Source organism: Cnephaeus nilssonii, assembly GCF_951640355.1.
Source record: "Cnephaeus nilssonii genome assembly, chromosome: 20".
Classification (NCBI taxonomy): Eukaryota; Metazoa; Chordata; class Mammalia; order Chiroptera; family Vespertilionidae; genus Cnephaeus; species Cnephaeus nilssonii.
Window position 1 is genome coordinate 15,015,518 of NC_137091.1, and position 27,617 is coordinate 15,043,134.

The 27,617-nt window shown below is 54.6% G+C and overlaps 2 protein-coding genes across 2 annotated transcripts in view; one reads left to right on the forward strand and one right to left on the reverse strand.

Annotated features, from left to right (window-relative positions):
* The window catches only part of CDH5 (cadherin 5), a 34,755-nt gene extending 21,750 nt beyond the window's left edge, over positions 1-13,005 (reverse strand). Inside the window, exons 1-2 of the mRNA XM_079800710.1 lie at positions 12,848-13,005; positions 272-491 (exon numbers count right to left, since the gene is read on the reverse strand). Coding sequence (XP_079656836.1) covers positions 272-472 — 201 coding nt within the window. The 5' untranslated portion in view covers positions 473-491; positions 12,848-13,005. The remainder of the gene's footprint in view (positions 1-271; positions 492-12,847) is intronic.
* LOC307092474 (uncharacterized protein) overlaps positions 11,431-27,617 on the forward strand; it is a gene marked incomplete at both ends in the record, with an annotated part of 348,514 nt that continues 332,327 nt past the window's right edge. Inside the window, 2 exons of the mRNA XM_079759755.1 lie at positions 11,431-11,454; positions 11,907-11,966. Coding sequence (XP_079615881.1) covers positions 11,431-11,454; positions 11,907-11,966 — 84 coding nt within the window. The remainder of the gene's footprint in view (positions 11,455-11,906; positions 11,967-27,617) is intronic.

The following is a 27,617-nucleotide window of genomic DNA, read 5'->3' on the forward strand; positions in this document are numbered from 1 at the left end:
TGTATTATCTCCACCTTGCCTTAGAATAAATTATGTTAAATACAAGCAGGGTCCTGAGTCAAGGAAGGAGTCTTCAGTTCCTTTAGCTGAAGGTCCTCTGACCCCCAATGCCTTTCAAAATTATCTTTCGTCTCCGGACTCTTTAATCATCTACGCGCAGCCCCTTTCTCCAGAATGCTGAACCCTTTGTAAGGCTGGGAAAAGAACTCCGGCAACCACCACCACCACCATCCTCACTGTGTGGTTCCCGTGCTCTGGGCCTGAGCCTTACCTTGCCCACGTGATGGGGCAGTGAGGTGTTTTTCTCTTCCTGAATGTGCATCTGGTTCCAAATCCAGTGTCTCTTCTGGCGCTGGTGGGTGGGTAGCCTGCTGGGGGTGTCCAGTTGGGCAGGGTGAGTGCCTGTGGCAGCTGCCATCAGCAGGCCTAGACAGGTGCCCACTGTGGCCAGCAGAACCAGGGGCAAATGCATCTTCCCAGGAGGCACAGATCTGGGGAAAGAGAGGAGACGCCATCAGGGCATATGGGTTACTACTCCAGGGAGTGAGCAGCCCCCAGGGATACCTGAACTCCCCTGATCTGTTCACTCCTTCATCCTTTTCCCTCTGCTGATGCCAGCAGAACCAGGCTCTGTTCCTGCCCCAAAGAGCTCCAAGTCTGGGGGAGGGGAAGGTAGACTCAGAAATAATTCCTGTTTAAATGTCACATGTGCTGGTGTGGCAGCAAGCGCAGGCCACAGGCAGGCCCAGAGGAGGGCTGGAGGACAGGGTGGTGCTGATGCTAATGCTGATGGCCGCACCCTAAGCCTTACGCAGTGGGCACCCAGTTATCCTCCCTTTACACCGAGAAAATCAACATACAAAGAAGCGACGTTCACGTTGGAGCAAGTGGTGGGGCTGACGGTGGAACACAGTTCCAAGTACTTTGTATTATCTCATTTAATCCTCCCAAGCACCCTCCAGGTCGGTATAATTGTAACCCGCATGTTATAGCGGAGGAACAGAGAGGTTTAGTAGCATTCCTGAGATCCCTCAGACGGTAAGCAGCAGAGTCAGGATTTGAACCAAGTCTGTCTGACCCAAAGGTTCATGCTTTTTCCTACTGCTCTCTATTTTGTTTATTTATTTTTCAATTAACAGTTGACCTACAATGTTATATTAGTTTCAGGTTCACAGTTGATGTACAATGTTATATTAGTTTCAGGTGTACAACCCAGTGATTAGACGTCTATATAACTTATGAGGTGATCACCCCGATAAAACTAACTGCCCATCTGACACCATACATAGTAATTATAATATTATCAACTATATTCCCTGTGCTGTGCTTTACATCCCCATGACTGTTCTGTAACTGCCCATTTATACCAAGAGGCAAAGAAAGACCCAGCAATTCCCCTTGTGGGTATTTGAAGAAACCCAGAACACAAAATTGAAAAGACAGATACATCCATGTGTTCACTGAAGCATTATTTACAATAGCCGAGATATGGGAGCAACCGAAGTATCCAGTAGATGACTGGATAAAGAAGAAGTGGTGCATATATACAATGGAGTATGACTTGGCCATAAAAAAAGGATAAAATCTTGCCATCTGCAGCAACAGGGATGGAACTAGAGGGTATTGTGCAGTGTGAAATAAGTCAGACAGGGAAAGACAAATGCCGTATGATTTCCCTTATGTGTGGAATCTAAAAAACAAAATAAACAAGCAAGCAGAACAGAAACAGACTCACAGATACAGAGAGTATTTTGACAGTTGACGACAGATGAAGGGAGTTTGAGGGATGAGTAAAAAAGGGGGAGGGGGGGCTCACAGTTTGAGGTGGGGGTTCACAGTCTGGGCTCGCAAGATTGGCTTCATTGTTTTCAGGGCCCAGTGCAAAATTTCAATGTGGGGTTCAAAAGTTATTAAGAATTTCAAGACGAAGATGGGAGAACAGGAAACCAAGCATAGGGGCTTTTGAAGGGCAGGGCCCCCGCCATTGCCCGGACTGGATGCCCTTGAAGGCAGCCCTCGGATCAGCCTGCACTGGGATCTGGGGTCACCCATCGGTGGGGGCCTGGCTTCATCCAGAAGTCCAGGAAGAGGGGTTTCCCCACTGCCCCATGGTGGGTGGAGGCTGTGACCTTGGCCGTCACTGACCCCATCGGTCCTGCCTGCTGGGTCCCCCTGTCACTGACCTGCAGCCCCTGGGATGGTTCGGGGCAAGAAGGCGGGTGGGTAGTCGTGGGACCAGGGCTCCTGCCCAGAGAGACGCAGGCTTGCGGGGTGCTGGACAGGAGGCCTCCAGGGCTGCCCCCTGCAGCGGTCTAGGGGAGAGGCTGGACTCCGCACATCCCAGGAGATGTCCGAACTCCAGTGACATTTCCCCTGAGACACTGGCGCCAGGCTGGCCTCCGAGAGGGCTGAGGGTGTCTGCCCTGGGCCCGCGTGGCCTCTGGGACTGCTGACCTTAGCATCCAAAGCCCCCACCCGGCGCCCAAGCCGCTGGCCTATGAGGAAGTGGCTGCTGGGGCCGGGGTGGGGCAGAGCAGGCCGCAGAATGCAAGTGCCCTGTGCCCAGGGGGAGGCCCGCCTGCCTCCGCGTCTCACGTCTCACGTCTCTTAGTCACAAACGAGGCGGGTGACGTGGGAGAGGCCAGGTGCCCTTTGATGTAGGATTTGGAAAGGGCAGCCATTCCAGGCAAGAGGCAGGCGGTGAGCAGGGACGTGGGGAGGTGGGGAGTCCCCGCCAGGAAGCTGGTCCTGACTCAGGGGAGGCAGCGGGCATGACCCCTGTCCCACCCTCTCCCCTGGACACAGGCCCGGTGGGTCATTTCCTTCTTTGCCTGGGAAGGAACCACAAGTCTTGGTTCTTCCTTCCTCCCTCAAGTGAGAAGTGACTCAAAAGAGAAAAAGTCAAACAAACAGAATGGAAAGTGAGAAACAGGGAGCGATTTCAGGCCTCTGAGCAGGACAGGGTGCAAGCCTTGCTGGGTATCGAGCCCGCTGGGGCGCAGCAGTGAGCGAGGCAGACAGGGGCCGCCCTGGGAGCACACCCTGTAGGGGGAGCACCTGGACAATGAGTGAGTGCGGAAAACCTCAGCTAGTGATGGGAGGTGCCGGGGACCACAGTGGAGGCTGCAGCACAGGGGACAGAGGCTGAGCCCGAGAGGCCAGGGACGGGCTCAGAGAGATGACACTTACGACAACATCTGAGTGTCAGCCCCAGGAATTCAGGGGACGGAAGGAAGTCCTAGGCAGAAGGGCCAGCAAATACAAAGGCCCTGAGGTAGAAAAGCGGGTAGTGCGTTTCAAAAGAAGGCCCCTGGGCCCTAGCCCGTCTGGCTCAGTGGATAGAGCGTCGGCCTGCCGCACGTACCTGGTCAAGGGCACGTACCTCGGTTGCAGGCTCCTCCCCGGCCCCGGGCCCTGGTCGGGGCACGTGCAGGAGGCAACCGATCGATGTGTTTCTCTCACATTGATATTTCTCTTTATCTTTCCCTCTCTCTTCCATTCTCTCTAAAAAAAATCAATGGAAAAATATCCTCAGGCGAGGATTAAAAAAAAAAAAAGGCCCCTGGGTCAGATAGAAAGGAACAGTGGGGAAGGGTGGGGCGCAAGAGGAGGCGGCCAGGCCAGTGTGATGGTCCCTCCCCCAAAGATCTCCACACCCTCATCCCCCCGGAACCTATACCTGAGAGCAGGGCTTTCAGCTGATGTGATTAAGTTAAGGATCTGGAGATAGAGAGATTGTGCTGGATGGTGTGGGTTGACCCCTGAAGGAGGGGAAAGAATCAGGCCAAGGAGATGCGACCCCAGAAACGGGCGGGAATGCTGTGGGCCTCCGCGGTGTGGGCACCTCCAGAAGCCGGGCAGGGCAGCGCCTGGATTCTCCCTGGAGCCGCCAGCAGGACCGCAGCCCCGACTTTAGCCCACGAGACCCCTTCCAGACTTCCCGTCTCCGGAATTACAAGTTAATAAATAAGTGAACTTGTGTGTGTCCAGCCACCACGTTTGGGGTGGTCTGTTAGAGCAGCTGTAGAAAGCGAATGCCGTTGGGTTGTGCAGTTGGCCATGGGGAGGGAGGGGCCTGGCTGAGTGAGGGGAGGGGAGCGGGGAGGCAGCCACTGGTGCAAGTGAGAGTGGGTGATGTCTCAGACCAGGTGTAGGAGGGGATGGCCACTGGGTATGTTTTTTTGTTTTGTTTTGTTTTGTTAATCCTCACCCGAGGATATTTTCCCCCCCATTTATTTATTTGTGGAAGGAGGGGTAGAGACAAACATTGATGTGAGAGAGACACATTGATTGGTTGCTTCCTGCACGTGCCCCGACAGGGGTCAGGGATTGGGCCTGCAACCGAGGTACGTGCCCTTGACCGGAATCAAGCGGGTGACCCTTCAGTCCTCGGGCCGATGCTCTAACTAGCGGACTAGGCCTGGATACATTTGTGAGGTAGGGTTAGCAGGACTTGCTGTAGGGGTGAGGAATGGAAAGGGTCCAGGAAACTCCCAGTCTCTGGCCTGAACAGTTGGGGAGCAGGGCCGCTCCTGAGATTTGGGGCCTGGGGGTGCGGCAGGGGGGGGGGGCGGGGGGTGGCAGGGGCAGCACGTTTGGAGGGGAGGAAACCGAAATTGCCTGCATGGTTCTGGGGGAGCTAGCAGGCCCAGAGCAGCTGGCGGAGGGTTGCAGAGTGTGGATGGCGCTAACCTGCCCCCCGGCACAGGAAGGAGAGCAGGCAGGCAGGGAAGGGAGGGGCCCAGGACAGGCGCCCCCTCTCCCCGCGTTCCCTCTTCGGTGAACTTGTCCTTCAGAGGTGAGCCCAAATGCCCTCCTCTAGGGACTGTCCTTGGCCACACGCCACTCCCGGGTCTTGCCTCTCTGGGCTCCCACAGTGCAGGGGACGCTGTGACCACAGGCTCAGTGGTCCACGGAACCTCAGCGGCCCCCCCCCCCCCTTGTCACAGGGGACGGCACGCAAGACTCTCCACCTCTCTGAGCCTCAACTTCATCATCTGAGCAGAGGGAACACCCGCATCTGCCTCTCAGGGTTGTTTCCAGGCTGCGTTAGAAAATATTGGCAAGGTGGCCAATAAGCAGTAGCTGACGATGAAACGTACACGCGTGAATGTTCACTGACCTTCTGGCGCCGCCCACCCAGCACTCCCCATTCTTGTTCCCTCACGTGCAGTCACTGGTTGGGGGATTTGTAGGCTCCCACCTGCCAGATCCACTTGCCCTGAACCTCCGCTGACCTCTGCTCTGTGTGTATGTGTGTGTGTATGTGTGTGTGTGGGGGGGGTTGAGGGGGGAGGGGCTGGGCCCTGGACCTCCTGCCCTGGCTTTGGTTTCCGGCCAGTAGGGGCTCCAGCAGGGGCGCTAAGGATGGAAGGAGAGAAGCGAGGTACTTCCTCCTGCGGCTCTCTGTGCTGGCTCCGATTTTTTCCGTGGCCGCCTGTCTCCATGGTAACAGCCCCTGTCAGGCCGTCCCTCCACGGCTCAGTCCCTCACTGAGCTCTGGAGACAACCTTCCCCGTTCTGTGACTTTGGTCCTAGGCGGGAATGGCTCTCTCTGTTGCTGGTCTCCATGTGCCTCAGTATTCCCCTTGTTCCCTGAGCCGACTGCCCCGCTCTCTAAGTATCCCTGTCAACCTCTCTTAAAAAAATTTTTTTTAAAGAGAGAGTAGAAGGGATGGATAGAGACAGAGAGAAACCTCAATGTGAGAGAGATACATCGATTGGTTACCTTCTATAGGCGCCCTGGCCAGGGCTGGGGATCGAGCCTGCACCCGAGGTACGTGCCCTTGACTGGAATCGAACCCACGACCCTTCAGGCCGAGGGCCGATGCTCTAACCACTGAGAAAAGCAGGCCAGGGCAACAAGGTCTCTTCATTTGAAACCCTGGGGGCAGTACTTCGCCTGCCAGGACCCTGTCTGATGCGGTGACGAGGAGCACAGCTTCCTCTCTGCTGGGCCTGTGTGGATGGGCTCGTGGTCCCTGGGCTGATAGCAGCCAGGAGCCAAACCAGCAAACAGCCACACTGGACTTAGACAAAGCAGAGGCCACGGTCACCGGCCACGGTCACCTGGCTCCCAGGGTCACCGACCCCTCAGGGGGCCTTGGCCGGCTCCACGTACCAGGCGTTCTCTGAGTGTGCAGAAAGCTCCCTTCGAACGATCCACCCGTGTCCAGTGGAGGCCGAATATGAGCCCGAAGAGAAGTCCCTTGACGCACGGGACTGGCACTGACCCTGCAGGGTCACCTCGCATCACGTGTGTCACCTGCAGGGGTGCCGGGGGGGAGGTCTGTGTGCTCAGCTCCCTTGTCGGCGAGCAGTTAGTGAGGAGGCAGGACCTTGGAGATGGGGCCTATAAAATCCTGTCTCCATCCCCCATGCTTGACCCTCGGGTAGCACCCCCAGACAGCCCTTCCTTGCCTGGGCAGTGGAGGGGGGGGGGGGCGCTGACCCTCCTTGAGAATCTCCTCAGTGGCACAGGGTCAAACCGTGATGCAGTCCTCAGGAATCCCATTTTGAAGGTGAGGCTCAGAGAGGTGGAGTGAGTCCTTCTGGGCCACACAGCAGCAGGAGGCGGAGCCAGGGTTTGAGGTTAGGCTGCCTTTCAGTCCCCGCCCCCTTATGTCCCCTCCCTCCCCCCCGTAGTAATAATAATATACTGTTCTTGCTGGCTTTCAGAGGTACCATCTCATTCAGATCTCACACTATCCCCAGGGAGTAGGAACTCTCAGCCCCATTTCACAGAGGAAGAAACTGAGGCTCAAGACAAACACCTCGGAAGCGGTAGATCTGAGACCCTCGCCTAGATCTTTTTCTAAATCCTCCGGCACCTAATCTCGGTGGGACCAGAGGGGCTTTTCCAGGGTGAAAAGCCATGTTTATGTGTGTCCTTTGCCTTCTGTGTTAGAAATTCGGCCATCAACAACGGTGCCGGGGAAGGATTTTACCAACAATTGTTCCTCCCCCTCCTGCTGAGGGAGAAGAAGTCAGGTGGCAGGATTGACTGTACCCCCCGCTGGAAGCAGCGTTTTCCAGGGCCGCACCCCTGCAGGTGCCGGCAGGACCACGGCTGGGGGAGGACTTGTCTCGGCCCTGGACTCGGCCACACACGGCAGGCACGTCTCTCGGTTGCTCGCGCCGTTTTCAGAGGGAACAGGCGCTGCGGGGCGGGCTTGGTGGTGACCGATACACAGAAGGTTGTAGATGCTGGAAGTGATGTCCATGCTCAGAAATTCCTAGCGAGCAGCCTGGGGACTTGCGTCACAATTGCCTCGAGCCGAGAGAGGATGTGTGCTGCAGCTCAGATGTGGGTGCTGGGCACGCCGAGGCCAGGTGCGTGTCCGTGTCCCTGTCACCAGGATCCGGGACGATGCCCATCCCTGGAGCCCTGTGAGAGACTTTTGCGGGCAGCTCCAAACGGACTCCTGGGTGAGGGCGGGCCCTCGGTGCCCTCGGTCAGTCAGCAAACACTTATCCAGCACCAGCTGTGGCAGGCGCTGACTACACACACACACACACACACACACACACACACACACACACACACACGGAGCAAACGCATCCCAGTGGGGCAGATGGATGCTACATTTGATAAAAATTATAGTTTCAAATGGAGATGGCCCTAGCCAGTTTGGCTCAGTGGATAGAGTGTCACCCAGACTGAAGGGTCCCGGGTTCGATTCCAGTCAAGGGCATGTACCTCGGTTTCAGGTTCCTCCCTGGCCCGGGGCTCTGGTTGGGACACGTGCAAGAGGCAACCAATCGATGTGTTCCTCTCAAATCGATATTTCTCTTCGTCTTTCCCTCTTTCTTCTACTCTCTCTAAAAATCAACGGAGAAATATTCTCAGATGAGGATTTAAAAAAAACATGTGATATGTGCTTTGATGGAGGGTGCAGGCCGCTGTGAGAGGGCAGAGCGGGGAGGCCTGGATGGGTCTGAGGGCCGCAGTCCAGGGAGAGTCCTGCCTCTCTGTGCTGCTGTGGGACGTCAGGAAAAACTCCCCTTGCTCCTTTCCTCTTTGTGGCTCCCACGTGTTCCTGGGGTTTGGCTTTGGAGGGGCTGCGAGACCTGATTGGCTCTGTGCTCTTTAAAAGGAGGGACTAGGGGGTCACAGGGCACAGAGGGAGGGACTGGAGCTGCTCTGTTTGTAGCTAAATCCACCTGAGGAAGCCTGGACCCAGCCGGGAGCCACTCAGCGGGGCAGCCTGGCAGGTGCCCTGGGTTGGTCTGCCCCTCACATCGGGCGGACCTTGCTCCTTGACCTGACCAGGGCCCTGCTCAAAGCTGAGGGTTTAGGGACTAAGTTTTTTAGGCTTTGGGTGGCTGTTGACTAGCTGAGGGCCCCTGGGGATAGGGTGGAGGGAGCCTTCAGGTCGGGGATACACCGCACCCTCAAATGTGGCTGCACAAGTCCACGTCCCTGTCCCCAGGGATCAGCCCACACCAGCTCCCGAGATCGCTGCTGTCTGGTCTGGCCCCGGTGCTCCCACCCAGCACGCCCAGTGTCCGCTGGGACCAGGCCTGGCAGCCGAGCCCAGCCCCAGGCCCAGCCCCAGGCCCAGCCCCAGGCCGGGGAGGGACTGGACACTTAGTCCCAGGACAGCCTCCTGCAGACTCTGGACTCTAGCCCAAGGGCCCGGGGTCAGGGCTGAGGGGCTGGGCCAGAGCATGCAGGAGGTGTGTTTTTGGGAGGGGAACTCGCTGGGCGCCCCCCTTTCCCCCCTCCCCCCGCTCCCTGTGTGGCCCTGGCAGCTCTTCCCACCACTCTCCCACCCACCACAGTCCAGGGCAGAGGTTGGAGCCAGGGATCCCCAGACTCCTTCAGGGACTCCCAAGTTGTCTGGTCAAGCCCCAGTATTTATAGCTGGGCATCAGCAGCCACACACCCCGGAGGACGAGGGGTGAGGCCCTGGGAGCCTCGGGGATGGGGTGTGTGTTGGGGTGGGACTGGGAAGCTGTGAGCTGCTCCCAGTGCTTTCTCCTGGGTTGTGGCTCAGTTGAGCCCAGGAACCTGCTCGTGTGGGTCCCAGACCTGCTCCCCTCCCCTCAGGATTCTGCTGAGAGCTGACGACACTGACCGCTCTTCTCCCCTGCTGACCACACTGGCCACACTGCTTAGAGCTGACTCCGCTTCGAGCTGACCACACCGCTCCCCTGCTGGCCACTGTCCCTGCTGACCCCTCTCCCTGGCTCCCCAACCCCTGCAGGATGAATCTAACTCCCGAGCCAGGGGTCAAAACCCAGCAGGACGGCGTGGCCCCTGTCCACCCCTCCAGCTGTCCTCTTCCCCACCTCCCTGCCCCTTCCCGCTCCGAGGAGAACGAGGCGGTTCTGGAACGCACAGGGCTCTTCCTCTCTCCAGCAGGCTTTTTGCATAGGCTGTTCCCTCTTCCCGAATGTCCTTCCTTGCTGTGTCCCCTGAGTGAATGCTGCACTTCTTTTCAAGCCCCAGGCCGCTTCCTCTGAGAGGCCTTCTGATTGACGTCTGCACCTAGCACAGCCGAGTGTCTCTGACCAGGCAGGTCCGGGTCTGTCTCCACTTCATCTAACGTCAAGGCTCCGGACCTTGACGTGTTAGTGTCCCCGCTGCTGCCTGCCTCCTGCCTCAGCTGTCAGTTCTGTTCTTGTCCCTGCGTCCTTCCTCACTCTCAGGTTTCCAGACAGATCTGCATATTTGCAGATAATACCTCGGGTGGTCAGAGCCGTGCGATAGTTGTATAACTCAAAGAAGCTCCTCCCTGTCCCCGGGTAGCCATCTGGTGGCCATGATGTTGTGAGACACACCAACTTTGAGATTTTGAGCCTTTGAGGACATTAAGATTATCCTTTTTATGGGTCCCTGATGAACACACACCTACCACAGTAGGGCCGGCGAAACAGAGCTCATGGGTTGCCACTCATCCGTTCCTTGGTAGAAATCACTCATCAACCACTGAACTTGAACTCGGCCCCTGAGTCCTCAATACGATCTTTATTCCCCAATCCTCACCCAAGGAGTGAGGATATTATTTTTTCCATTGATTTTTGGAGTGTGGAAGGGAAGGGGGGGGGGGAGAGAGAGAGAGAGAGAGAGAGAGAGAGAGAGAGAGAGAGAGAGAGAGAGAAACATCGACTGGTTGCCTCCCCCTCATGCCCTGACTGGGTGTGAGGATCAAACCTGCAACTGAGGCACGTGCCCTTTACTGGGAATTGAACCCGAGACCCTGGGGTCCGTGGGTTGATGCTCTGACCACTGAGAAAACTGGCCAGGCTCAATGTAATCTTTAAAGTAGATTCTGTCAGTTCACCAGAACTGGTTTGTGGTTTGAAACATATTTGTGCCGCCATCTCTGGGCTCCAGGATCATCCCGCCTGTGCCTCTGTCTCCTAATGGGGCGTCTCCAAGCTTCAAGGAGGGAACCCCATCCTAGAGCCTGTGCGAGCCTCCTCTGGGCTTCCTGACTTTGGGACCCTCAGGCCCTCGTGGGGGTGACAGAATGAGTGCGCACCACCACTTGCTTGTTTGAACCTGCCCAGCCGCTCATGAGCTGTGTGGCCTGAGGCCCATCCCTTACCCTTTCTGAGCTCTAGCTGCTTCATCAATAATAGCTGCTTCCCTAGTGAGGAGCATTGAATGAAGTCATGGGTTGGAAACCCGGTATGCAGTAGGTGCTCAGTAAGTGTCCTGACCCTCATCTACTCACTCCCTCCAGCCTAGAGGTTATGGACTCGACTGGCCAGCTCACACCTGATCTCCCTTCCTGGTTTTGCCATGAGTCCATCTCCTACTCCCCTCTGTTCTCCTCCTGAAGGAAGTCTCATTCATCCTCTGCCCTGCCTGGCCTCATCCCCTGATCCCTTCCTCCTCCTCCTCCTCCTCCACCTCCTCCTCCTCCTCATACCTACACCTGCCAGGATCTGACTGTTATACTGTGGCCCCTCATGGGCAATCTGGAGGTCCCTGAATGAGTTTAGGGGTGTTTGGGTTCATTCCCAGAGAGAGGAGACAGAGGATCAGATTGTGGACCCAGTATCCTAAGGGGCTCCTGCTCTTCCTCCAGGAAGCCTGCTATGATTTCTCCACCCAACATCATATTGGACCTGGGTAGGTGGGCTTTTCAGTATCCAGCCAGAAGCCAAGCACTTCAGGTCAGGACTTGTCTCCTAGAATATTCCTTTCATAGGGCTCCTGGCTCATCCTGGTCCCTGCTTCTATGGCTTGAACTGCAGGGTGCAACCCTCCCCGACTTCTCCCCTCTCCAGGCTTGACTATGGAGTGTGGTAGGGGCTGTGAGGTCAGAAGGAGCTGGCCTCACTCACATCCTGCTTCCACCTCTTACTGTAACCTTGGACTGACCACTCAGCCTCTCTCAGCCTCTGTGGTCCCATCTGTCCAATGGGCATTCTTTAGTAGCTTCAGGGCCGCCAAGAGGGTGCAGAAAAGTGACGATGGAGCAGGTGTGGTCCGCACGGGTAAGGGCCCAAGCTCTCCCCAGCTGGTGGCCACTGTGTCCACCTTGCGTCCCGAGGCAGCGGCTGAGCTGTGAGTCATCTAACTTGGGGAGAGAATAAGCTCGGCCCCTCCAGCTTCCTGCCCCATGTCCGGCCCTTGTTCAGCAGCACAATCGCTCAGGTCCTGACTCCGGGGCGGGCAGGTTAACCCCTTCCAGGACAGTGGATGGCTCCCCTGACCCCTCACCACAGTGGGCAGGGCTGTCTGACCCTAGGTTCCCAGAGGTCACCTGCTGCCCTCTAGGGTTTGAGCTCAGATCCTCTTGCCTTGACCTCCTCCTTCTCACCTGCTGGGAACCACTGGTCTCAGGGGCCCAAACCGTTATGACAGCCACAGCCACAGTCAGCTCGGGGGCAGCGGGCACGTTCAGCTGCGATTTCTCGAAGATGCCCCACTGTGGCATCTCCTGCAGCCAGGCGTGCACTTTGCCTCGGACATCGACTCACGGAGAGACCGTGTGCTTCGTTTCACGGTGAGACACGGAGAAGAAAGCGCCTGGGCTTCGGGGTACAAGATCCTGGTCCGAACCCCCCACACCCCAGCTCATACTTAACGTCTTCAAATCTCAGTTTCCTCCTCCGAGAAACGGGGAAAGGCTAACTCCTGGGGGTGGTTGTTGGTAGTAAATAGCGAGCATCGCCTCCAGGGCCCACCGTGGATTGTAAAAAGACCCGTCCTCCCTGTTCAGACCAGCAAACTGAGGTTTGACAACACGGCGTCATTTCCCCAAGGTCACCGGGAAGTGAGTGGTGGAGCTGGGACCGGCACCAGGACCACCGTCCCCGGGCGGGGCTCCCACCCGAGGCCACTGCCTTCAAGCCCCTTTGAGGGGCCTCCCTAATATGTGAGGGCCGTGGGAATCTGGGCCCCACAGCTTCCCCAGGCAGGGCCTCAGGTACCCAGACTCGAGCCTCAGCTTGTCCATTCTGAAAATGGGGGCGCCGCGGGGCTGAGGCTCAGAGCTCCCCTGCCAGGGCCCTCCCCAAGCACAGAGCCGTGCGGGGCGGGCATGATGACACGCCCCAGGTAATCCTCTCCTGGGGGAAGGGGCATCCAGGGCGAGCCTAGGCCTGGGTGCCAGCCAGGCCATGGCGTGCTGGGCATCCGGCCCTCTCTGAGCCCGGCCCCGAGGGGAGTCACGAGTGGGAGAGTCTACGTGGGGAGAGCCTAGTCCTCCGCCTCCCTCAGCCCTGAGGATGCCCGTGGGTACGTCCCAGCCCTGCTCTGTGCCAGGGGGAGACCGTCTTCCCTGGGACCCCCACAGCAGCCATCCCGCATGAGGGCCAGAGGCACCTCCTGTCTTGGGCACGTGGCGATGGGTGGGCCGGGTCGGGGCTGGGAGCGCTCACTCACCGCGCTGCAGGCCGAGGTGTCTGTGTTCCGTCAGGCCGCCAATCTGCGCGTCTGTCGGGCTGAGCGCTGTGCAGCCCCGCGGAGCTCCACCGACGGAGGCACCACACCCGGCAGCCGCGGCAGCGAGTGAGGCTGCCGCCCTTCAGGTTTTCCAGCTGGCCCTGCTCCACTTCCCCCGGGGCTGGTTTCCTGTTATTGTTTCTTTGTGAGGCCGCGCTGGCTGCAGATAGGCAGGCCCCGCAGTGGGCGGCCACCTTGGCCCAGCCCGGCCGTGTCCAGCCCCACGGACCTGCCTGGGACACTGAGTTCACACCCCAACCCCAGGCCTCAAATCTGGGGCCTTAAGCTCATCAGCCTTCTTGTGACCCCCGAGGGCAGGTGTCATTTTATAGCTCAGGACCCTGAGACCCAGCCGGGCCCCAGCAGAGCCAGAGACGCGGCTGGGGTCAGCCTGGGTCCCAGAGCCGGTTTTCCCAGGTGACCGCATGTCCCCCCGGGGGGAAGGGCAGACTCCGCAGGATCTGGGGAGGCTCAGGGGCCCTGGGGGTGTGGTGGGCGGCAGAAGGGAACAGACAGCAGCTCCTGGCTCTGGAGGGCCCGTGGGCTTCTCCCCGGTGGGGTGGGCATGGGCTCCCACTCAGAGTGCCAGCCTGGCCGTGTGTGGGTTTAGGCGTATCGGAGGGAGTCAAGTGTCCTGGTTCTGCTTCCGATGTGACCGTGGGCCAGTCGTGTCCCCCCTGAGCCTCAGCTTCCTCATCTGTAAAATGGGGACAATCAGAGCCTTTAACCCCACAGGGCTGTGGAGATAAATAAGATTCAAATGGCAGCTGGGAAGATAGGGAAGCTGAGGCAGGACCAGAGCTCATGGGGGCAGGGGGTGAGGGTGGGTGTCTCAGATTGATATGAAAGTCCTATGAGGAGCTTTTAGAAACTGTAGACACCGGGGCCCCGCCCCAGGCCGGCTGGAATCTCCCCGGGCGCGCAGGGGGAGTCTGTCCTTTCAGCAGTGGCCCCTGTTTTTCCACGGATGAATGACGGGGTGGGAAGTCCCCGAACTGGTTCCATCACCCAGCTGGGCAGAGACCGAGAGGGGGCGGGCGGGCCTTGCCCAGGGGCGCTCAGTAAGCGAGTGGACACTAGTTTGGAGATGGGGCGTGGCGTGGGGGTATTTTTTTGGGGAGGCAGAGATAACGATTTCTCTGTTTGGGGCATGTGGAGTGTGAGATGGCCCTTGGACACCCAGGTGGCGATGCCAAGTTGGCAGTTGGAGATGGGTGGGTACAGGCGGCCTGGAGACGAGGTTTGGAAGTTGGGAGCTTCTTTCTGGCGGTGCCTGTGCTTACAGGGCGGGAGGGTTGGGGCGCTGAGGTTTGTAGCTCGAGTGAAGAGCGCCCAGGGGAGAAGAGGGAAGCCGGGGACACCGCGGGAGAGCAGGGGCGCCAGCTGGGTCAGCCTGGGAAAAGCGAGTGTGGATTTGGAAGATAGAGGCCATCAGTGACGGTGGCAGAGGAGGTTCAATGGAAAGGGGTGGACAAGACAGGGGGGGCTAGTGAGGTGGGTGGGTGGTGGTGGTGGGGGGGAGGCAGGTGTGGTCACAGCTCCTGCCGGAGACTTGCAGTGAATGGGGGCAGAGAGATGGGAGGCTCTCTGTTGCTTGTTTTTTGCTAATCCTCACCTGAGGATATTTTCCCATTGATTTTTAGAGAGAGTGGAAGGGAGGGGGACAGACACACAGAGAGAAACATCCATGAGAGAGAGAGACAGCGATTGGTGGCCTCCCTCACGCGCCCCGACCAGGGCCGGGCATTGAGCCTGCAACCGAGGTACATGCCCTTGACCGGAATCAAACCCAGGACCTTTTAGTCCGCAGGCTGATGCTCAATCCACTCAGCCAAACCGGTTAGGGCTGGTGTGTGTGTGTGTGTGTGTGTGTGTGTGTGTGTGTGTGTGTGAAGCTGTGTTTATGTGTGTGGGGGGGTTGCCCAGGGTCAGGGAAGCCAGGCGATGCTGGAGGGAGAAGGACGACCTGCTGGAGAGGAGGCGTCCTGAGGCGAGCGGCCTCTGAGTGGGATCAGCACGCTGGATCACTGTTTGTGGAATGAACAAACAAAGCCTAGTGTTTCCTTCTCGGACAGGATTAACCCTGCCTTCTCCTGCTGGACGGGGGGGAGGGGGGGGGCGGGCGACCACAGAGGAGCCGGCAGCGCGCTGCCCCTGGCGCTCCGGCCCCTCACCGCTGCCCGGCCAGCCCTGCCTCTGCTGTACGTGCCCACAGCGAGGGCGGCCTCACTTCCTGCCGGCCTCAGACCTGGTGCTGGTGGCCGACCGTGAGTGATGGGGCCTATCCTGGCACCGTCTGCCAATTCCCTCTGTGTTCCCCGTCTGTGGGGAAGTGGGCTCTGCCCTGAAACCCGCTGTCCTGCCCTGTTGTAAACAAGGGATGGCCATCCAGGCCTGTGCCCCTGGGGTGGGGGCGGGCTCGCCATGCCCAGGTAGTTCAGGTCCGAGCAGGGAGGCTCGTGCCCCCGAGGACCTCAGGCCCGGTTTCTGCCCCATCTAACCCTTCTGGAGGCAAAGGAAGTCGAAGGAAGGCACAAGGCCAGGAAGTGCCATCGGGAGCAAATGAGGCAGCCGGTGGGCCGGCAGGAAACGGGATGGCGTGCGAGCCCTGATTAGCAGTCAGAGGAGGAAGCAACAATGGAGGTGGTGGTGGGGGGGGCCTGGGGACACCCACCCAGCCTCTTCAGGACAAAAGCTGCCCAGGGAGGGGGCCCTGGCACGTCCTGCTTGGAGAGGCCTGGCTTTGGGGCTTGGCAGGCCCAGGTCCGATCCTCCCCTGGCCCACGGCTGGCTGTGTGACCTGGGGCCGCTGGCTTGCCTCTCCGAGCCTCTTTTGCACCTACGAAGGGGGTTACCCAGACAGACTTTGCAGAATTGTCCTGAGCATCAAGCGAGACAACAAAAATAAATGAGGGTAATGACATTTCTTTCTTTCTTTAATTTATTTTAATTCTTATTTATTGATTTTAGATGGCGTGAGGGCGGGAGAGAGAGAGAGAAACATCAATTCGTTGTTCCACTTATCCATGCACTCATTGGCTACTTCTTGTATGTGCCCTGCCTGGAGATTGAACTTGTAACTTTGGCGTATCGGGACGGCACTCTAACCAACTGAACTACCCGGCCAGGGCCACCACGAGCATTTACTGAGCAGCTGTTGCTCCTCCTGCCTCGGAATCACTGGGGGAGTATGTGCTGAAATGCAGATTCCTGGCCCCGCCCAGGCCAGTGGAGGCAGGGTGGCTGACAGTGGGCCCCCGAGACCTGGTGTCGGGACCTCCCAGGCAGAGTCTGCACACGCATGGGTGAGGACCGCGGCCTGTGTGTGCTGGCCGTGCACTGAGCTCTCCCAGGGACTTCTCCTCCAGGCTCCTGCCGACGCTGGGGGACAGCACTGGTATGATTCCCATTATACAGATGAGGAAACAGCCTGGGAATTCAGTGCTTGCCACGGCCGGAGCTTGTGGTGGTGGGACAGAAATTCTGAACCAGAGTCTAGCCCGTTGGGCTCAGTGGATAGAGTGTCGGCCTGAGGACCAAAGGGTCTCGGGTTCGATTCCGGTCAAGGGCAGGTACCTCATTTGCAGGCTCCTCCCCAGCCCGGGCTCTGGTCAGAGTTCATGCAGGAGGCAACCAATCGATGTGTTTTTCTCACTTCAATGTTTCTCTTTGTCTTTCTCTCTCTCTAAAAAGCAATGGAAAAATATCCTCGGGTGAGGATTAAAAAAAATAATAATAATAAAGAAATTCTGAACCAGGCCTCTCATTCAGGGGCCATCTCCTCACCCACCCAGCTTTCCTGTCCTCTGTGTCTGTACAGTGGGGAATGGCGACCCCCCCCCCCCTCCCGCCATCCTTTGGACATGGTTTCTGTAAATGCTGACCCTGACTAGGATGTGGCTTGTAGATAAACCGCATGCTTGTGTAAGAGTCCTAGCAGCGCCCTTCGGAAGGTGCAGTCCCTGACCTTCAGTCATCCCAGGTCTGGGAGATCTGACCTTCAGATGTAAAGCCAGGATGACGTAGAACCAGACCATCACTTGACCGGTTTCAAGATCCTTACTGGAATGCACTAGACTGCATATAAAGACTTTTTTTTTTTTAAAGGTGGCTTAAAAAAATTTTTTTTAATTGTTGACAGTATTACTGATATCCCCCATTCGTTACCCCCCCACACACTTTTTCTCCCTCCACCCACCCCTGCCCCACCCCAGGCCTTCATCACACTGTTGTCTGTGTCTATGGGCTATGCATATACTAATATGCATATATGTTCTTTGGTTAACCTCTTCCTGTCCCCTCCTTACATTTACGTTCCCTTCCCTTTGAGAGCTGACACTCTGTTCTGTGCGTCTCGTCTCTGGACCTATTTTGATCGTCAGTTTATTTTGTTCATTAGATCCCTCATGTAAGTGATATCATGTGATATTTGTCTTTCTCTGACTGGCTTATTTCACTTGACATATAATCTCCAGGTCCATCCATGCTGTCGAAAAGGGTAAGAGATCCTTCTTTTCTTACAGCTGCATAGTATTCCATGGTGTAAATGTACCACAGCTTTTTTATCCACTCACTTACTGATGGGCACTTGGGCTGTTTCCAGACATTAGCTGTTATAAATAACACTGCTGTGAATAGAAGGGTGCATATATTCATTCTGATTGGTGTTTTGGGATTCTTCAGATATATTCCCAGAAGTGGGATCGCTGGGTCAAATGTCAACCCCATTTTAAATTTTATGAGGAAACTCAATACTGGTTTCCACAGTGGCTGCACCAGTCTGCATTCCCACCAGCAGTGTACGAGGGTTCCCTTTTCTCCACATACTCACCTGTACTTGTTGTTTATTGATTTATTGGTGGTAGCCATTCTGCCAGGTGTGAGGTGATACCTCAGTGTAGTTTTAATTTGTATCTCTCTGATTAATGACTTTGAGCATTTTTTAAATATGTCTATTGGCCATCTGTGTGTCCTCTTTGGAGAAGTGTCTATTCATTTTTTAATTAGATTGTTTGTTTTCCTGGTGTTAAGTTGTATAAGTTCTTTATCTATTTTGGAAATTAACCCCTCATCAGATGTATCATTAGCAAATATGTTCTCCCATACAGTGGGGTTCCCTTTTCATTTTGTTGATGGTTTCTTTTGCTGTGCCAAAGCTTTTTAGTTTGATGTAGTCCCATTTGTTTATTTTTCCCTTCATTTCTCTTGCACTAGGAGATATATTGTCAAAAATACTGCTACGTGAGATATCTGAGATTTTACTATTTATGTTTCCTTCTAGGATTTTTATGGTTTCGTGACTTACATTTAACTCTTTAATCCATTTTGAGTTTATTCTTGTGTATGGTGTAAGTTGGTGGTCTAGTTTCATTTTTTTGCATTACTTGTCCGTTTTTCCCAACACCATTTATCGAAGAGACTGTCTTTATTCCATTGTATGCTTTTGCTTCCATGTCAAATATTAATTGACCATAATGGCGTGGGTCAATTTCTGCAGTCTCTGTTCCATTGATCTATATGCCTGTTCTTGTGCCAATACCAGGCCATTTTGATTACAATGGGCTTGTAGTATAGTTTGATATTCAGTATTGTGATCCCTCCAACTTTGTTCTTCTTTCTCAAGATTGCTGAGGCTATTTGGGGTCTTTGTTGGCTCCATATACATTTTTCGAATATTTGTTCTACAGTAGATCTGTGAAATATGATGTTGGTATTTTAATAGGAATTGCATTGAATCTACAGATTGCTTTGGATAGTATGGACATTTTAATGATGTTAATTCTTTCTCCCCATGAATACGGTATATGCTTCCATTTGTTTGTATCTTTCTCTATTTCTTTTTTCAATGACCTATCGTTTTCTGAGTACAGTCTTTTACCTCCTTGGGTAAGTTTATTCCTAGGTGTCCTTTTGTTGTTGCTGTTGCAAAAGTCAATGGGATTGTTTTTTTGGTCTCTCTTTCTGAGAGTTTATTATTGGTGTATAAAAATGCCATTGATTTCTTGGTGTTAATTTTGTATTCTGCTACGTTGCCAAATTCTATTATTAAATCTAGTACTTTTTTGGTGGAGTCTTTACGGTTTTCTGTGTACAGTATCATCTCATCTGTAAATAATGACCGTTTCACTTCCTCCTTTCCAATTTGGATGCCTTTTATTTCTTCCTCTTGTCTGATCGCTGTGGCTAGGACTTCCAGTACTATGGTGAATAGGAGTGGTGAAAACCCACATCCCTGTCTTGTTCCTGATCTTAAAGGAAATGCTTTTAGTTTTTGCCCAGGTAGTATGATATTGCCTGTGGGTATGTCATATATGACCTTTGTTATGTTGAGGTATGCTCCCTCTCTTCCCTCTGTGCTGAAAGTTTTTATCATAAATGGGTACTGGATTTTGTCCAATGCTTTTTCTGCATCTACTGATATGATCATGTTATTTTTATCCTTTTTTATCATTTTGTTTATGTGATGTATCATAGTTATTGATTTGCAAATATTGTACCAGACTTGCATCCCCAGAATAAATCCCACTTGGTCATGGTGTATGATCTTTTTAATGTATTGCTGGATCCGATTTGCTAATATTTTGTTGAGGATTTTATTAACTACGTTCACCAGGGATACTGGCCTGTAGTTCTCTTTCTTTGTAGTGTCTTTATCTGGTTTTGGAATTAGGATAATGCAGGCCTCATAAAGAGCTTGGAAGCCTTCCTTCCTCTAGAATTTTTGGTAATGGTTTGAGGAGGGAAGGGCAGTGTGACCTGTGAGCTGTGAGCGCGCAGGCAGGGCTTGGAGGCGAGGCTGCTGCATTAATGCCCAGTAGGACTTGGGGAAGCTCCTAGGCTTTGCTGTGGGGTTTGGGGGGAGGGGAGGAGGGGGTGGCTGCAACCTTTAGGGGAAAAAGAATGGGGGTCAGTGTGGAGTGGGCTATGGGGACTTGGGAGGAAGGAAGAGCAGCAAAAAGGAGCAGCTGTGATTTCACAGGAACAGGGAGAGTTCCTCGGAGCAGGGATGGGAAGCGCTCACTTTTGGGTGCCCAGAGCTGGGTGGGCACAGAGCAGGGGCCATTGAATGAATGACGACATGACTAAGTGAATGAATGGGTGGATGAACCGCTGGCATGCTGAAGTAGACACAAGGCGTGGTGTATTGCAGTGCACAGTGGGTCCTTTTCTCAAAGGCTTCCAGGAGGCATTCACTCAACCAATCAATTACTAGTAATCAGTCAGCCAATCTTAGCCCTGGGTGGTGCCCATCGCTGTGCCAGGCTGAGGGTGGAGACCCAGGGAAGCGAACCAGGGCTCAAATGAGAGTGCTGAGCCTTGCAGAACACCCTGGATGCACTCCTAGGCTGAGCTGCCCTGGCCTCAGGCCTGTGCCCACGCTGTCCTTGCCACCTGATGCCCTTTTCTTTCTGCCTCTGCCCGCCCACACCCTCCTAGTGCAGTGCTCAGCTCACCCTCCCATCCAGCCTTCCCAGCGTCCCATCCTGGAAAGCATTTTGCTCCCCCCCCCCCCCCCCCCCCCCCCCCCCCGCTCCCGGGAAGGCTCTATTTGGCTCCTCCCCTATTTTCTCACGTCTGTAACAATTCTCCACAACCGCCTGGGCATTGCAAATACTATTCGTGTTCCCTGGTAAGGGAGCCGAGGCTCAGAGAGGCTGTGTAACTTACCCAAGGTCACACAGCTCCTGAGTAGCAGAGCCAGGATTCCAACCTTCATCTTTCGGTTCCTAGTTTAGTGCTCACTCGATAGCCTCCTACTCCTGACAACCCGCCATTGTTTAACAAAGTTTTATGCCCAGTTCGTACTTAAAGTTAATTTAATGATGCCCGCATTTTGATGCCCAAATTTTGCGTAGCTCTGAGCTGGGCATAGAGGACACAGAGGTGACTCAGGCCGGTCCTTGCTGTGTCCCCTCTCTGATGGGAGAGACAGATGCCCAGTGTGTGCTGTGCTGGGTGGGGCCAGGCGGGTGGCCGAGGTGTGTGCCCCCTGCTGGGTGTGCGCACAGGAGGTTTTCTGAGTAGCTGCTGAACAACGAGTCCCCTGGCTGTTTGGGGAGGATGGTCAGGAGCTCACCAAGCACCGTGGGGCTGGGCCGAGGGAAGGAGAAGGCATTCCACCGGGAGCTCTGAGGTTCGGGGAGGGACTGGCTGGGGATGAAGCCGGGGAGTGGAAGGCAACTGGTGCCACGCTGAGAGCTCAGGCAGCGGGGCGCCTGGGTGCCTCCCCCCAAGCAGGGGCCTGGGGAGCCCTGAATTTTAGGAGAATCGCCCCGTCCAGGCTGGCGGCCCGTGGTCAGGCCGGGGAGCGGTCACAGGCTGGACCCACAAGTCGGGGCCGCTGAGCGGGCAGTCCGTGGAGCTGGGTGGGCGGGAGGAGGGAGCGAGGCCGCTCCTTGACCAGGAAAGGACCAGCTGCCCAGGGGCTGAATTCCGGACGAGAGAACAATGCCTCCCCCGCCGAGCACTTTCCCAGATGTTTCTCACTTTCCTCTCACAGCAGCCAGGGAGGGCTGCTAGGAAACCAGGCGTGAGGGGAGCTGGGTGGGGGGAGTAGCAAGGAGCCCACGGACCTGAGGGCTCAGGGGGTGTCCCATGCCAGGCCGTGGGCACATCCGCCTTCGCCGCTCACAGCCCTGCTGATCCTGGACACGCCACGGGGCCTTGGTGCCTTAGTCTCCCCTTCTGTGAAATGGGAGTGATTGGGTGTCTTTCTCATGGGGCTGCTGGAAGCAGGAATTGAGATGATTCAAGTGAAGTGCATAGAGCAGGCTCTGGCATGCGGTAGGTGCTCAGCAAACATGAGTCATGACAGCGATGCCACATCATTGTCACACGTGTACACGGGTAAGGGTGCGGGCACAGGCACCACATGTGCATTCGTTTAGCAGTTGTGTGGCTACATGTGTCCATGCAAGAGCATGCATGGGATTTGTAAGGCACCCACATGGCTGTGGCCAGGTATGTGTTTAGGTTGCATGAGTGGGGCTGAGGGGTGTAGCTGAGCCCAGGGAGGGCCAGGCTTTGGGGAGCCTTCCCCCTCCATCATCTGGAATCATCTGCCCGTTACCCCATTGAGCAAGCCTTCTGCACCCTCGTCTCCCGCAGGGGCACAGAGCGGTCAAGGCCGTGCTGCAGCGTGGCTCAGCGAGCTGGGAGGGGCACGGAGGCACCAAGGCCTCCCCGTCGGGAGGACAGGCCTGAGTTTGGCGGAGAGACCTCCCCCCACGGAAGCCAGGACTTCCTGTCTCCGGGCCCCACATTCCTTGTGTCCTCCTGGAGAACAATGGATCAGAGGCTTCCCCATCTGGGGGGCAGGAAGGGGGTGCAGGGGCTGGTCAGCGCTGCCTCTCAATGGGGCAGGCAGCTGCGGCCCTGGCACCGGCCCGAGGCCCGGCAGGGCCAGAACTGGGCATGCCTGGGCCGTCTGCCTCCTGCCCGCCCAGCCCGTCCCTTCTCCAGGCCACTTCCTCTGCCCTCACCCCGGTGGCCGGAGGCAGGGCTCTGGGCACAGTCCCGCCGGGGAGAGAGGGAGCCGAGCTGGTCCCAGGCAGGGAGAGCCCCCGCAGGTTGGATGGAGCGGATCCCTCCGGCTGGGGGAGGTCTTGGGGAACCCCCCAGCCTTACTCGCCTGCCACGCCACCGAGAACCACGAGGGAAACAAGAGAGTCCACCGGCCCCTGTGCCGAAGCTCACCCCCCCAGGGCCGTTTCTGGGCCTGGTCACTCAGCCTACACACGGCGCTCTCCCGGCTGGTGCAGGAAAGGGCAGCAGTGCTGGGCTCTCCTGTGGGAACCAGGGTGGGGTGGTGGTGGGTGGGGGACCAGCCAAGAGGAGGAAGTGGGGATCTTTTGTGGGGGCTGTTTCTCCCCTCCCTGGTGCCGAGGATCTGGCTGCCCCCTCTGGTTGCCTTGCCTTGGGCTCAGGGACGGACTCTGAGAACAGCTTCCTCGGCCTGTTTGTCTTTCTGGAAAAGTTTCCTTCCTACTCCAAGTCCCGGCTCACAGGAAACACATGGTGGGCCGTGACTGGAGTGGAGGAGGACTGGGGTTAGGGGGGTGGGGTTTGGTGGGGTGGGGGCGTGTGAAGTCCCCCTGACAGGCCGTCAGCTCTGGAATCTCCACTCTGGTCCTCCCTCTCCCCAGGGGGTCATGCATAGCCTCACCCCCTCCTACCTCGATTCTCACCAATCTGCTATTTGGTGCCAATTCTTATGTGACAGCCACTATCTCTCACTCCTTGGGACAAGGTACAAGCTCCTTAGCCTGGCCTTCAAGGCCCTGCTGCCCCCTGGAGCCCCGTATCCGGTGTGCTGGGGATGGAGTTCCCTGCAGGCACAGGGCTCTGTTGGGCCACAGGGCCTTTGCATGTGCCACCGCCACCGCCTGGAATTCCATCTCCCCAAGCAGCTCTCGCCCCGCCAGCTCCCTGAAATCCAATCCAAATACCATCTTCTCCATGACAAACAACCACAAAGAATATAGATATTCTCCTTTTATTTATTTATTTATTTATTTATTTATTTATTATTTTTTAAAATCTTCACCCGAGGATATTTTTTCATTGATTTTCAGAGAGAGAGAGAGAGAGTGGAAGAGACAGGGAAAGACAGAGAGAAATATTGATGTGAGAGAAACACATTGATTGGTTGCCTCCTGCATGTGCCCTGACCAGGGCCTGGGCCAGGGAAGAGCCTGCAACCTAGGTATATGTGCTCTTGACCAGAATCGAACCCGGGACCCTTCAGTCCGCAGGTTGATGCTCTATCCACTGAGCAAAACCGGCTGGGGCAGATATTCTCCTTTTAAAAATTACAGCTGTATTGAGATATATTTCATACATCATAAAGCTCACCCCTTTAAAGCATGCTAGTCGTTGTTTTTTAAAGATATATTCACAAAATTGTACATCAGTCACCACGAATTGGTCCCAGGACATTTGCATCAGCCCCAAAAGAAAACTTTTCAGTTATTTCCCATTCCCTTTCTCCCAATCCCCGGCAACAACGAATCTATTTCCTATCTCTAAGGATTTGCCTGTTCTGGACATTTCATACGAATGGGATCGTACAGTCTGTGGTCTTTGTGGCAGGTTTTCAGGGTTCATCCACATGGTAGATGTATCAGAACCTCATTCCTTTTCATGCTTCAGTACTGTGCTGGTGTGTGATGTTCCACATTTCTTTATCCATTCATCAGTTGATGGACCTCCGGGTTTCCGTTCGGGCCATTGTGAATAAGACTGCTATGAATGCTTGTGTACAGGTTTTTATGTGAACCTAATTTTATTTTTCTTGAGGTACAGATCTAGGAGCGGAATTGCTGGGTCATAGAGTAACTTTAAATTTCACCTTCGAGGCGTTGCCAAACAAAATCTCCAAAGCAGCTGCCCCACTGTATGTGAACACTCCATTTTCCTTACGTTCTCGCCAGCACTTGTTAATATCTGTTTGTTTGCTTTTTATCCTAACCATCCTGGTGGACATGAAGTGGTATCTCACTGTGATTTTGATTGGCATTTCCCATGTGACTAATGCTGTTGAGGATCTCTGCATGCTTATTGGCTATTTGTATATCTTCTTCGGAAAAAGGTCTTTTCAGATTATTCGCCCGTTTTTAGTTGAGTTATTTATTTATTTTTGTTGTAAGAGCTTTTATATGTTCTGGATATAAGTCCCTTATCAGATGTATGGTTTCTCTCGTTTTCTGGGTTGTCATCGCTTCTTGGTGGTGTCCTTTGAAATAGAATGAAGTGGCATTTAGCCCAATTTATATATATATAGTTTTTCTCCTGTCTGTTGTGCTTTCGGTATCACACCTAAGAAATCATTTTCTAACCCAAGGTCATGAAGATTAGCTACCAATTCTTGCGATTTATCCTGTGCCAGGTACTTTACATAGATCATCTTCTCTCATCACATCCTAGCAAGGTAGAGGGTTTTAGTTCCATTTTACAGATGTGAAATCGGGGCTCAGAGATTCATTCCTGGGTAGATGGCAGGGTGTCTAGCTTCAGAGCTGGACCCAGGTGGGTGCCAGAGTGACCCCCATGTGGTCTGGAAACACAGCAGTGGGTTAAGGAAAAGAGTAACCGACATCGACGGAGGCTTTTCTTGGTGCCAGACGTGGGGCTCAGTGCTTTGCAGGTGTGAGCTCACTCCTCTCTCTCCATGGCCGTGGCTCTCAAACTGTGGCCCTGACCCGCATCACCGGCCAGTTCCTGGGCCCCAACCCAGACCAGCTAAGTCAGAACCTCTGGGGATGGTGCCCAGAGATCTGTCTGTGTAGTTAAGAGCTTCAAGGGAAGTACACCTTAGAGCAGCGTCTCCCTCCTTCTCCCTCCCCCCATCCCCCAGGCTGCACTCTGCAGTTCGCTTGGTAGTTTTTTCTTCTTCTGAATACCAGATTGGGGGAAGGCATACCTAGAGTTTCTGATTTCATTGGTCTGGGAGGGCAACCATTTTTTTAAAGCTCCCCAGGAGAGCATAATATGCACCCAGGGATTTAATCACTGCCTTAGGAGCAGGTCCTGCCACTGGGGTTTATAGGTGCAGAAGCGCTTGGGGGTTAAAGGGCGTGTGCAAGGTTGCATAGCTATGGAGGAGGGGGAGCTGGAATTCAAAGTCCCTGCCTTCCCCTTCCCTCCTTCCTCCATTGTATTACTTTTTGATTAATTTAGAAGCCCGTGTTGGTTCCCCAAGCTGCTTTCTTTGGAAAGCAAATGATGCATAATGTTGCCATCTAGTGGCCGTTGAGGAGAACTGACGAGCATTTTCAGAACCACCTGTGACTGTTCTCCCGGGACCCTTTACAGTTGCTTAGACAGACGTTTTTGGGAGACTTGGGTCCATTTTTCCAAAAGGTGTCCTTTGAGAAAAGGAGTGGAATGGTGGTGGGTTTTAGTGTAAGCGTTAGTCAGGCTCCGGAACCTTCTCTTTGGCCCATCTGTGCACTTCCTTGTAAAATCCAGTTTTAGTAAGAACCCTGCCAAGGTCAGTTAACCAGAACCTTCCACCCTCGATATCTGCTCATCCTTGAGTCTGATCAGGTCCCTCATCCCGCACCAACCCCCAGGTGAGGTCTGATCAGCAAGAATCCTGTTAGGCCCGGCCGGTGTGACTCAGGGGTTGAGCATTGACCTATAAACCAGGAGGTCATGGTTTGATTCCTGGTTAGGGCACGTGCCCAGGTTTCAGGCTCGATCCCCAGAAGAGGGAGCAGGAGGCAGTCAATCAATGTATCTCCCATCAGTGATGTTTCTCTCTCTCTCTTTCTCCCTTCCTCTCTGAAATCAATCAATTTATATATATATATATATATTAAAAAAAGAAAGACAGAAAAAAGAATCCTGTTAGGTTGGTTTAGCCACAATCCCCTCATATCCCTGATGTTTCCTCCTAGCAAATTTCCATCCACTGGTTTAAAATAACAATATGCAGCATTACAAGGATGAGTCGGAGGCCTTGCACTTGAGCTTTAAAATGAAAATCAGGAGCAACTGCCCAAAGACAGTGGAGCTACATATGGAAGAAACTGAGGACACTTGGTCAGTGGTTTGGGATAGTAATGTTCATGAAAATAATGCTAGCGAACATGGGTCAGCTTATGTGGTCCTGGTAACAGTGCACTATTGTAGGTAGGTAGGTACTAGTATCAATGCCCAGTCAACAGACGGGACAATGGAGGCCTTTAGAGATGAAATGACTTGCCTGGTCATATAACTAGCAGGTGCCAGAGCATTAACCAAGGGCAGGACCTCCTTCACGGCCTGCTGGCTCTGCCCTGGCCAGACCCTGACTGAAGTGCTGTGCATTCCTTTCAAGCAACCACAGGATGCGTGGGGAGCAGGGAAGTCTACAGGGAAGTCTAATGTAGACTAGGAGGCCATGGAGGTAGTGAGCTCCCCGTCCCTGGGAATGTACAAGTGGAGGCTGGAAGATCTGGCAGTGCTGTTGTGGCGAGGATGCCAGCATCAGATAGGGACTCGGATAAGTAATATTTAAGGTCCCTCCATCCTCTGCAGTCCTATACTTCTGCTATAGCAACATATTACTTTAAAGTTAAGTTTATGATACAGAAGAACTCTATTTTTTATGCACTGAATGTATGCATTATTTATAATACTTTGGGGTTTCGCCGGTGACAAATGTGCGCATTGTATTTATTCCCAAGTGCTGGGACTTGTGACAAATTTTACAGGACGTTTACAGTTTATGTTTCGGCTGATTATTAAGACGTTTGTAGTTGTGGTACATTTATATTTGTGACACAGGGTGAGTCATAGTTATGAAGTACCGGATGCCCAGTCATCGATCAGGAGCCCACACCAACCCTCGCACATGGTTCCTGCGGGAAAGCGTGGCCGGCTCTATGACAATTCATTTTATGACGTGGTCTCAGGAACTCAGAGAATTTACGGGGGAGAAAAACGCCTCCTGTTAGTAGGTTCAGGGAAGCGTCCCATAGATTTAGGGGTGGACAGACCTAGTTCGCGATGTCGCGTGGATGGGTTTCTCCACGTGGTGGTGCCTCAGTTTCCGATTTAGGAATCGGAGGGGTGTGATGGCAGTGCCTGGATTTCCGTGCCTTTGTCCTCCTCGACTTGGAGGGCGCTGCCTCGGGAACCAGGCGCCGAGAAGGCCCGCAGCTCACCTGAGGGCTCCAGCTCTCTGGATTCCGCCTTCGTCAAGCAGGGTCTTTTCAGCAGATGG